The 12,661-nt window shown below is 40.0% G+C and overlaps 1 protein-coding gene across 5 annotated transcripts in view; it reads left to right on the top strand.

The window, feature by feature from the left end:
- Nucleotides 1-12,661, top strand: part of LOC131236731 (putative 12-oxophytodienoate reductase 11) — a 56,876-nt gene that overhangs the window by 41,658 nt on the left and 2,557 nt on the right. The window contains exons 1-3 of one of the 5 annotated variants that reach the window (XM_058234123.1): nucleotides 2,188-2,348; nucleotides 10,605-10,745; nucleotides 11,911-12,041. The exons of 2 other annotated variants lie outside the window; for them this stretch is intronic. In XM_058234123.1, the coding sequence (XP_058090106.1) occupies nucleotides 2,290-2,348; nucleotides 10,605-10,745; nucleotides 11,911-12,041 (331 nt within the window). In that variant the 5' untranslated portion in view covers nucleotides 2,188-2,289. Of the gene's footprint in view, nucleotides 1-2,187; nucleotides 2,349-10,604; nucleotides 10,746-11,910; nucleotides 12,042-12,661 lie in introns of those variants that run through there. 2 more of the 5 variants (XM_058234122.1, XM_058234121.1) reach the window with 2 other exon arrangements.

Here is a 12,661-nt window from a genome sequence, read left to right as displayed (position 1 = left end):
AAAAACCTCAACATGGGCCCAGTGAAGAAAATAACTTTTAATGGTGGACGAATTACGACCATTGTTTCCTTTCGTGTGGGCTATTTCAGTGTTGGATTTGTCTTATTTTTTGGTTCATGCTCCAAAATATTCTAATAAAATAGATGGATAGTGTGGATATATCATATACATTATGGTGGGGTTCATATATTTAAGTCAACACTTTTGTTTCAATTTTTGAGGTGGAATCACTCTCATGTTTTCAAACAAGGTGAAAAAGTAATAATTACTTATTTACCATGATTTACATATATCATGGAAAATCAAACAAGCCCTAAAATCTTTAAAATCCTTCTCTCAAATTCCTAAAATCCCTCCTCCTCTCTTTCTCTACTCGAACAAGCAGCCATCTCGATCATCAGCATGTTAAGATCAATCATACATTAAATTTCAACACACTAGATCAGGTGACCTTCCCTGTTGAAAATTTTAGGTTTATATATATATATATATATATATATATATATATATATATATATATATATATATAATATATATATATATCTATATATATATATAATTTTACTAATATTTTGAAGCGGTAGCCCACCATTTTTATTTAAAATTTTTCAAAATAAAAATAAAAATCAGAATCGATCCGAACCATACCTAATCCGATCCGACTCGGTTTCTCTGACTGAGTCGAACTCGAATCAGACTAGGCCAGCAGTGGTCCGAATCGGATTGAGTCGAATGACCAGGACTCGGTCCCAGACCGGATCGAGTTCGGGTCAAGCCATGTAAATTTTGGACCGAGTCGAGTTGGACTGAATCCGATCCGACTCGACTCGATGCCCAGCTTTAACTGTAGGTACGCAGTCCGTGTCCCAACACCGGGTAGCTACGTGGTGTTAGGAATCGGTGGGCTACCATGATTTATGTGTTTTATCTATGCGGTTCATTCAATTTGCCAGCTTATTTTAGGCATGAGCTCAAATTAAATCATATTCAAAACTTAAGTGGACCACACCATATGAAATAGTCAGTATTAAACATGTAACAGTAATCACAAATAAACATCATTGTAGCCCTAAAAAGTTTTTATTGTTCCAGTGTTTCTTACAATGCGGCCCACTTTAACTTGGATGCGCTTCATTTTACTGCGAGGCCAGTGCGATGTTTTATAGTCACAACTTTCGTTCGTTTTTACAAATCATTCACACCACGGGAAACAGATAATTGACGTTAGAAACTTTTTTGGGGCACAAAAGTTTTGGATTTAGTTGATATTTGTGTGGTCGGGCCCTAAGAAGTTTTCAACGGTGGGCATTCAATCACCACTGTTTCAATGGTGGGCATTCAATCACCACCGTTTCCTTGCGTTTGGCTGGTAACTTAAAATGAGTTGGAAAAGTGGACGGTGTGGATATAAGACACATCAAGCGGCCCCTCAGACAGGGATCCACCGGCCTCGGTGGATACAGGTATCAAAGAAGCCGCGTCCTAAACTGAGCTGAAAAAACGGATGGACGGCATGGATAAAATCAAAATACATCACGGTGGCCCACAGAGTCCTTACGTGGTGTTGACGTCACCACGTACGTTATCAGCATGTCTTTCACGGTTCTTCCGTCGTTGAAAAAGGACTCGGGCTGCATATTCTTTCGGGCGCGGATTAGCTACTGACAGGTTGAGTAGCGGGACTCGCTACTGAAGTGACGTCATCAAGTTCCGTGGGCCCCACCATGATGCATGTTTTGTATCCACACCTTTCATCCATGTGGAGAGATCATTTTAGGAAATGAGTTAAATCCAAAGCTCCAGTGGACCCCAGCACAGAAAACATTGGGACAGTGATGCCCACCATTAAAAACTTCTATAGGCCACAAAAGTTTTAGATCAAGCTGATATTTGTGTTATCCCTTATTTCATGTCTTTTTTAACTTTTGAATAGGTTGAATTTCAAATAAACATTATGGTGGGCCTAGGATAGTTTGAATGGTGGGAATCACTCTCTCCACTGTTTTCTGCGGTGGTGTCCACTACAGCCGTTATTATCTGCCTCATTCATTGGCTCATGCCCTAAAATGATATTTTAAAATGGATGGACCGTTACTTCAGTAGCCGACTCGCTATTCAACCTGTTAGTATCTAATCCGCGTCCTTCGTTCAGGCTTCTAACCACCCTGACATCTTTCGATAGGGAGCGCTCTATATAAATTAGTATCTACAGGGAATAGGCAGGCGCAGTGAAACATTTCAGAGTGGGAAAGCACCCAAGGAAGAAAAAAGCTCCTTGTAAGAAAGAAGATGTCTCAAATTCCTCTCATGACTCCTTACAAGATGGGAAAATTCCTTCTTTCTCACAGGTCTCTTTCTAATCCAATTCCTGCATTTTCATTTGTTTATTTCGAAACCAACTTCCGATTTTGGATTGATTCTCTTTCTTTCTTTTGAAATCTTTGCTGCTTCTCCTTTCAATCTCGTTACAGGATTTTTTCCTCTTCTTCTTTTCAGTCTGTTTGTACTTATTACTTGTAGCTTGAATTTGGTAAAATGCTTGTTTGTTCTGATTCTCTTTTTCTTTTTCTTTTTTCTTTTTTTAATAAAAAAAAAGAAGTAAAGATAGATTGACGCCGGCAGCGAAGGTCGCTGGAGGAATCGAGCACACTGAAATCATCCCTCCTCTTCCACCCAGGGAACGGATGATTTTCGACGGGAGAGTCGGGGACGGGCTCTCATTTATAGTGTGTTGGGTTTGGCGGTAGCACGGAATCTTGATCTGTTTGATTCCTTCACACGTATGGTGCTCCGATGGGGTATTATGTACTGTGTACGCTCCAGACACTTGTGGGCCCCACCTGAAGCTCATCACGTGATCCAAACTGTCCATACCCATGTTGCTTCACTGATGAAAACTAGGCGTCTTGGATTGTCCGATCTCTGTTCTGTACAGTTGAGTATCAGGTGGGGTTCACCATCTATGGGCCGGCCAAGGGCAATTTATCGTTTATGCCCAACGATTGTTCGTTGCTAGGACGGCCTTAGGTGGTTGACGGAAGCGGATTGGCGGCTGTACCACAAACCGGCTTTATAGCTGCTGTAGGTACGTGTCGTGCGAAGACGGCGCTCCTCGAGCTCCATGTTGTACGATCGGTTCAAAGGAGATCAAAGTTACATGGGCTCCACCGCGATGTATTTATTATATTTACACCGTTAATATATTTTTAGATGAGATCATTTTAGAGCATTATCCAAAAATTAAATCATATCCAAAGATCATCTGGACCACACCACAAATAGCAGCAGCGGAGATTATGATTTTTACTGTTAAAAAATTCATAGGGCCCACTATAGTGTTTATTTTCCATCCAAACTGTTAATAAGGTCATAAATACCTGAATGAAGAGGAAAAACAAATTTCATATTGATCCAAAACCTTTGTGACTGCAAAAAGGGTTTCAATAGTAGAGGTTCAATCCCCACTTCTTTTTGCATGGTGGTCTACTTAGATCTGTCTTATTTTTCTTCTAAAGCCTTAAGACGAGTGCGTCAAATGGATGGACGGTTTGGATATAACACATACCTCATGACCAGACCCACAAAACTTGCTGGCGTCAATGCAGCAGCTATATAGCCTCCGTGGCTGCCATGTCTATGCAGACTGCCAGTGTATCGTTTCAATGCGATATTTGCTTAGAGTAGGGATCCTCTGCCTCCAGGAGGCAGGAATTCCCAGCCTCAAGCGTTTTCATTGGTCAACGTCACTTAACATAACGGAGACGTGAAACGGAAGCTGTTCGTGTGCTGAGTAACTCAGTACCGTAAGCTAAATGAGTAAAGTATGTGGAGCCCACCATCATTGTCATTCGTGCAGTGTATCAAATCCATCCATCTCTTTTATCATCTAATTTTAGGGTTTTACAACAAAAATTAATCATATCCAAAGATCAAGTGGACCACACCACTTGAAATAGTGTGAATTGAATTCTACAGCTGAAAAGTTTTTGGGGCACATGGAAGTTTTATGTCAAGATGATATTTGTTTTTTCCATTCATCCTTGTCTTTGTGATCGTATCAACAGTTTGGATGAAAAATAAAAATCATTGGGTGCTTAGAAACACTTCAATGGTGAAAATCAATAATTCCATGGTTTCCTTTGGTATGGTCTACTTGAGCTTTTGATGTACTTTAGTTTTGGGCTCAACTCCTAAAATGATCTGAAAATATGGATGGACGGCGTGGATAAACCACATGAATTCACAGTGGGCCCAATAGAGTTTACTCAGTACAATAAGACTTGGTACGCAATCCGATTTCATGTTAGACACAAATTTTCTGCCAAAGCCTTTTGCAATAAGACCCTGCATAAGGATTCCGGAGAGGACCACTGTGACATTTGTGATAAATTCAACCCGTTTATCCATTTTTAGATATCATTTTAGAACATCATACCAAAACTAATGAATATACAAAACTCAAATGGGCCACACGAGAGGAAACAGTGGGGATTTAGTGTCCACCGTTGAAATATTTATATGGCCATAAAAGTTTTGCATCAGTCTAATATTTTGATGTTTTCACTTCATCCTAGTAAAAATTACTTTATAAATAGTTTGGATGGCATATAAACATCAAGAGGCCCAGGAAGATTTCAACAGTAGGAATTTCTTTCTCCACCGTTTCATCTTGTAGGGCGCAGTTGAGTTTTTGATCATCCTAATTTTTTGTTACATGTCTTAAAATGAGCTCAAAAAATGAATGAATGGATTGAAATTCTTATAAACATTATGGTGGACCCCACCATACATCCCAGCGCTGGAACTTCATGCAAAAGGCTTTCCCTAGTGAATCCGTGTCCACGGTTTCCATTGGAAACGTATTGGCTACTCCCCTGCTACTTAGTGCTATGTGGACCCACCATGATATATGTGTTTCATCCATGCCATCCATCTATTTTTTTAGATCATTTATGGTCCGAGACCAAAAATGAGGTATAACTCAATCTCAAGTGGACCACATTACATGAAACAGTGTTGAATGAACATTGACCATTAAAAAAATTTTGAGGACCATAAAAGTTTTGGATCAAGCTGATCTTTGATTTTTCCCTTTACCTGAGTCTTTATAACCAAACCAATAGATTGGATGTCAAATAAACAGTACGGTGGGCCTGAGGACTTTAATGATGGATATCCAATCACCATTGTTTTCCTATGGTATGGTCCATATGAGATTTATTTCCCTCTCATTTTTGGGATCAACCCCTAAAATTATAAGTAAAAATAAATTAACGGAATGAATGAAACACATATATCATGGTGGGGAAGTGATGTCACCCATTTATATGGGTCCCACTATGATGTATGTTTTGTATTCACACCGTTCATCCATTTGGAGAGATCATTTTAGGGCATGAGCCAAAGAATGAATCGGATCCAAAACTCGAGTAGACCCCACCATAGAAAACAGTGGAGAAGTCACGCCCACCATTTATTATGACTGAATCCAATCCAAACTTCGTCACTTTGTCTACTGAACCCCGTCACTTTGTACTGCAATCCCGTCACTTTGTCTACTAAACCCGGTCACTTTGTACTGCAACCTCGTCACTTTGTCTAGTGAACTTCGTTACTTTGTACTGCAACCCCTTCACTTTGTCTATTGAACTTCATCACTTTGTACTGCAACCCCGTCACTTTGTCTACTAAACTCCGTCACTTTGTACTGCAACCCCGTCACTTTGTCTACTAAACTCCGTCACTTTGTACTGCAACATCGTCACTTTGTCTAATATACCCCGTCACTTTATGGTACAACCTCGTCACTTTGTCTATTGTACCCCGTCACTGTGTTGCAATCTCGTTACTTTGTCTAATGAACCCCGTCACTTTGTACTGCAACCTCGTCACTTTGTCTACTGAACCCCGTCACTTTGTAATGCAATCTTGTCACTTTGTCTATTGTACCCCATCACTTTGTACTACAACCCGGTCACTTTGTCTAGTGAACCCCGTCACTTTGTACTACAACCTCGTCACTTTGTCTAGTAAACCTTGTCACTTTGTACTACAACCTCGTCGCTTTGTCTAGTGAACCCCGTCACTTTGTACTACAATCTCATTACTGTCTAGTGAATCTCGTCACTTTGTCTAGTAAACCCTATCACTTTGTACTGCAACCCTGTCACTTTGTCTACTGAACCCCATCACGTTTCAATCGACATCGTCACTTTGTTCATCGATCGTCACTTTGTTTCATCGAACCCATAACTTTGTAGCAACATCGTCACTTTGTCTATTGTACCCGATGCTCATTCTACTTTGCTACCTCGCTTTAACTTCCGTCACTTTGTCTACCTTTACCTCAAGTCATGGGTTATGGTTGAAAGTATCCCGTCACTGGTTTGAATGATGAGGTTTTACTAGACAAAGTGATGGGATTTAATGGGGTTCTTGGACAAAGTGATGGGGTTAAGTAATGGGGTTCTTGGACAAAGTGATGAGGCGTTAGGTGCGGTACAAAGTGACTGGTTCAGAGACAAAGTGACGAATTCATGCAGACAAAGTGATGTGGTTCAATAGACAAAGTGATGGGGTTCAGCAGACAAAGTGACGAGGTTGCAGTGAAAAGTACAGGGTTCAACAATAGATGACAAAGTGACGGTTTATAGACAAAGTGGCAGACAAAGGTATCACTAGACAAAGTGACGAGTTCAAGAGACAAAGTGACGAAGTTCGATAGACAAAGTGCGAGTTGCGATACAAAGTGACGAATGATAGTGACAAGCGACGAGGTTGCAGTAAAGTAATGGGGTTCAAGACAAAGTAACGAGGTTGCGAGACAAAGTGACGGGGTTACTAGACAAAGTGACGAGTTGCAGCACAAAGTGACGGGGTTCGGAAGCAAAGTGACGAGGTTTGGATTGGATTTAGTCGTAATAAATGGTGGGCGTGACTCTCTCCACTGTTTTCTGTGGTGGGGTCCACTTGAGTTTTGGATTTGATTCATTCTTTGGCTCATGCCCTAAAATGATCTCTCTAAATGGATGGACAATGTGGATACAAAACATACATCATAGTGGGACCCATATAAATGGGTGACATCACTTCCCCACCATGATGCATGTGTTTCATCCATTCCGTTAATCTATTTTTACATATAATTTTAGGAGTTGATCCCAAAAATAAGAGGGATATAAATCTCATATGGACCACACCACAGGAAAACAATGGTGATTGGATATCCATCATTAAAGTCCTCTTAAGGCCCACCGTATTGTTTATTTGACATCCAATCTATTGGTTTGGTCATAAAGACCCAGGTGAAGGGAAAAATCAAAGATCGGCTTGATCCAAAACTTTTATGATCCCTAAAAAGTTTTTAATGGTCAACATTTATTCAACACTGTTTCATGTAATGTGGTCCACTTGAGATTGGGTTATACCTCATTTTTAGTCTCAGACTATAAAATGATCTAGAAAAATAGATGGATGGCATGGATGAAACACATACATCATGGTGGGCCCACGAGCACCAAGTGGCAGGGGAGTAGCCAATACGTTTCCAATGGAAACCGTGTATGCGGATTCACTAGGGAAAGCCTTTTGCATGAAGTTCCAACGCTGGATGTATGGTGGGGTCCACCGTGATGTTTATAAGAATTCCAATCCATTCATCCATTTTTAGAGCTTATTTTAAGACATGTAAACAAAAATTAGGATGATCAAAAACTCAACTGGGCCATACAAGATGAAACAGTGGAGAAAGAAATTCCTACCGTTGAAACCTTCCTGGGCCTCTTGATGTTTATATGCCATCCAAACTGTTTAAAAGGTCATTTTTACTAGGATGAAGTAAAAACACCAAAATATTAGACCGATGCAAAACTTTTGTGGCCATATAAATATTTCAACGGTGGACACTAAATCCCCACTGTTTCCTCTTGTGTGGCCCATTTGAGTTTTGTATATTCATTAGTTTTGGTATGATGTCCTAAAATGATATCTAAAAATGGATGAACGGGTTAGATTTATCACAAACGTCGCAGTAGGCCCATCTGGAATCCTTGCGCAGGATCTTATTGCAGAAGGCTTTGGCAAGAAATCTGTGTCTAGCATGAAATCGGATTGAGTACCGAATCTTATTGTACTGAGTAAACTCTATTGGGCCCACTGTGAATTCATGTGGTTTATTCACGCCATCCATCCGTATTTTCAGATCATTTTAGGAGTTGAGCCCAAAGTATATCAAAAGCTCAAGTAGACCATACCAAAGGAAACCGTGAAAGTATTGATTTTCACCATTGAAGTGTTTCTAAGCGCCCAATTATTTTTATTTTTCATCCAAACTGTTCATAAGATCACAAAGCCATGGATGAATGGAAAAAACAAATATCATCTTGATATAAAACTTCCGTGGGCCCCAAAAACTTTTCAATGGTAGAATTCAATCCCCAAAAACTTTTCAACCATAGAATTCAATTCACACGGTTTCAGGTGGTTTGGTCCACTTGATCTTTGGATATGATTAATTTTTGTTGTAGAAGCCTAAAATTAGATGATAAAAGAGATGGATGGAGTTGATACAATGCAGGAATGCCAATAACGGTGGGCTCCACGGACTTTACTCATTACGTTTACCGTACTGAGGTACTCAGTGCGCAAACCGCTTCGGTTTAACGTCTCCGTTACGGTTCTTATTAAATGTATTTTTTAATATATTTAAAAAATTAATGACGTGGCACTTACAATGACGTTGACCAATGAAAACGCTGGAGGCAGGGAGTTCCTGCCTCCGGGAGGCAGAGGATCCGCACTCATTCGCTTAACTAGCCTCTAACTAAAATAAATGAAAAACTGCTTTCATCTTTTTGGCTTTGATTTGCATGTTCTTCAATGACAAGATTTTTTACTTTTATTTTGGAAGCAAGCAAAACACTCTTATTTCTTATTTCTACATTCGATTTGGTGAATATCTGTTGATTTTCCTTGCCATGATTTTGTACTTAATCACTCGAGGACAGTGGAATTCTACAGACTAAAACTCAGCCTCAGAACATGATTCGCTAGAGGACTAAAACTGTAACAACCTGCCTTAAAGGCCCATTTGGGTGTGTGGGGGGAGGCTTGTTCTCTTCTCCAGGAAAAGGAGTCAACTCAGTTTTGGGCGAGTTTTGGTTCCATGGAAGAAGCATTGAACCTGGAAAATAGCCTTCTCAACTCTTTTTGGGTTTTGTTTACTACTTATTCTCAGAGTGAGAAGGCTTTGAATTTTCAAATCTAGGGTTGTACTATATACAATGATTGGGTGGAGAGTTTGTTCATTATACTTATTTTGTCCAGTTTTTACAAGGGGGTTCACTTGGTTTAGTAATCAGAGCTGTTGATATGATTGGATCTGCTTTGGATGGCTAATGAGCCAAACATCTCTCTGATGTGAAAATTGTAACCCTTTGTACGCTTGCAGAAATCTTCTGCTAAGAAAGAAAATGTAACAAAGGTACACAGTCAACCCAAACAAGGCCAGAGATCGATGGATGGTATCTTCAAATCTTGGGGATTTTCAGTGCATGGACCATCCATATTGAGACCCATCATCGTATAATTGGATCATTAAAGCATGGGCCTCACATGTGCAAACTGAAAACCCAAGCTCACAATACAAACTCTTGGCCCAGGCATTTTCCTTGTTCGCCACCATCCTTGTTGTTGCCATGACTTTCTCCCAGCTATTTGAGGTTGCCTTTGATCTTTTCCTTGTTCTTCTGAAGAGAGAGAGAGAGAGAGAGAGAGAGAGAGAGAGAGAGAGAGAGAGATCAGTGGAGAAATTAATCCCTCGAGTTCCCAAGAAACTATGGAAACTTCACATGGAACACCGAAGCTTGTCTATTTGAATAACTTTCAATAATCAATTTCTTGTTCTGGGTAAAGATACACTTGATTCTTGTATCAGCTGATGCTCTCATGCCATTAGGATAAGAGAATATCAAAGGACCTCTTGTTTTCTTCTCCTCTAAAATTTTAAAGGACTTTGATGTTTTAAGGTATATCTTTTTTCTTCAGAACTTTGTCTCCTCTTGTGGACCATCACATAAAGTTGTTCACATTATAAGCATTTTTTCCTCTCTCTCTCTCTCTCTCTCTCTCTCTCTCTCTCTCTCTCTCTTTTTTACTTAAAGAATGTATGTGGCACCCAAACTAGGAGATCTAGATGGTTCTTCAGATGACCATGCTGTGGAGATTCCATAGCCCGAAAATCGTGCCATTCGGATGTTGTGGTTTGTCCAATGGATGGTCAAAAGCAAATATGAGCATCAGTCCACTTCCACTGGGAAAAGGCCCATCAGTCAGACATGAATTGGCCTATAATGTCATATTGGGCTTGTCTAGACGATGGACTAAACAGAATTAATTGTTTAGATCTCGTACATGTGTATCAGGTGTATGGTTGTAGACTGAGGGGCAACCCATGTTGCAAGACACGAATGTAGCCCTTATTTTTACTGTTTTTTCTTGTGAGAAGGTGAGGATGGATAAAGGGAAATGTAACTACCTAACTTGTTCAGGAATCAGTAATGCCTAACCCAAGAAACTGTATTTTTTTTTATTTTATTTTTTTCCAGAATAGTTTTGGCACCATTGACGAGGCAAAGATCTTATGGAAATGTCCCTCAACCACATGCCATCTTGTATTACTCTCAAAGAACCACCAAAGGGGGCCTTTTAATAGCTGAAGCCACTGGTATATCTGACACAGCTCAAGGGTAGAACTCAAAGTTGCAACTTATCTCTCTCTCTCTCTCTCTCTCTCTCTCTCTCTCTGGTTCCTTTTGTTTCTGTCTTTGTTTTTAGTTTACTAAGAGGCAATAATCTTTTGTATATACCATATCACCAGATTATGTACATAAAACCACCTCTACCATCTGACCAGTGCACATACTTGTCAATTAATGGATGGCCCGGAAAATAACATCAATTCAATATCCAAACCATCATATCAATGGATTCATTTCGTGGGTTGTCATCCTTAACATCTGATGATGCTCCAAAGCAGGCTATGATCAGACTGTTAAGAGCATCTAATTGGTCTCGTTTAGGCTTTGTCAACAAATTGGTGGCCCATTGATTGCATGATCTAGATTCATGAACATGTGCACTGGTTGGACAGTGGGTATGGTTTACCCATGGAGGTTCATGTGTGTATTATGCTTTATGCGGGAATAACTGAATCTGTGTTTGGATGCTCCATTGGATTGAATTGCGCCTTTAGTAGTTCAATAAAAGGACTGGGCTTCAAACTGCAATCACATTACTTTCAATTAGGACTCGAAAGGAATGTACCATGATTATTTCTGAGAGACGGTACTAGAAAATACCATTATATTTCACCCTCCAAAATAAAAAGAAAAAAAAAATACTGTTACATTTGCTCATGATTAAACTGCGTGTTCACAATTCAACCCACGTGGAACTACCGAGTCTTGATGCATCAGAACTAGAAAATTATCCTAAGCTGCCATTTTGGACAAGTGGGGCACATGGTTCATTGATTTTGTTGGATCCATTGCAAGTGGGAGATGAGCCAGAGTTCTGCCAGATTAGATTGGAAGATCCTAGTCTTTGAACCATTGGCTATCTTCTGAACCATAGCTGTATTTTTTTTTCTTAACCTTCTATTTGTAGGCCACTCATCAAAATTATAGGGAACAACTAATCTGGCAGATTTTGAGGAATCCCCTGTAACAGTATTGACCATAAGATCAACGGTTTGGATAACCGAAACATGGGTCCCATTAAATATATAATGGTGAATTAGGTCACCATCGACATCATTTTGATGCACTGGGGTTTATATTTTCTCACAAACTTGTGCATCCAAATGCAATTTCTTTTTCTGATGCCTATGTATTTTTCTTCCCTATCTTGAAGGTACCCCGAGACACCTGGAATTTGGACAAAAGAGCAGGTGGAAGCCTGGAAACCTATTGTGGACGCTGTTCATGAGAAGGGTGGTATTTTCTTTTGCCAAATTTGGCATGTGGGGAGAGTTTCTAATTACGGTGTGTTTCAGTTCATCTCCTTTTCCTTTAATTTCCATGACATATAACCCAAAACTAGCCAAAGAATTACTACAGAAACTAGTGATCGTCTGCCTGTGCATGTGTGTGTATTTTTGGCAATGATCTTGGGAAAAGACTTGGCTCGATGGGCTTTTTATTGTGTTTGTACCATTAGTTGACCTATGGAAATGATTGGAGCTGCAACTTGGGATCAGGTCAACCCGAACCAGACTCACCCTACCTAAGTTTGGATTGGGTTGGGTCAGGTTGTCGGGGTCTTCGGGTTGGATTAGGGTTGGATGATTCCAACCTAATTGGGAATTAGGTTGGGTTATGTCAGGTTGGGAATAATCTCATGTATTTGGGTCGGTTTGTTTTGGGTATGTCAGGTTGAGAATATATTAGTATTGCTGCCTATAATCAGAGATGGTGAAAGATCCTAATGTTATTACACAATACCATGTACTTAATGCATCTTTATCTATGCAGGGTCGAGTCGCATTGGGTCAATTTGGGTTGATTATAGAGGAATTAGGGTTGGGGACCTGAGGTTGGAATCCTGGTCGGAGTTAGGTTGGGTTGCGGGTTGGGTCCTCTTGAGGCCAGGTTAGGCTCTGGTT

This window comes from Magnolia sinica, chromosome 2, assembly GCF_029962835.1.
Source record: "Magnolia sinica isolate HGM2019 chromosome 2, MsV1, whole genome shotgun sequence".
In the NCBI taxonomy this organism is placed as follows: Eukaryota; Viridiplantae; Streptophyta; class Magnoliopsida; order Magnoliales; family Magnoliaceae; genus Magnolia; species Magnolia sinica.
Note: the sequence above shows the minus strand (reverse complement) of the source record. Positions and strands in the feature narration are given on the sequence as shown.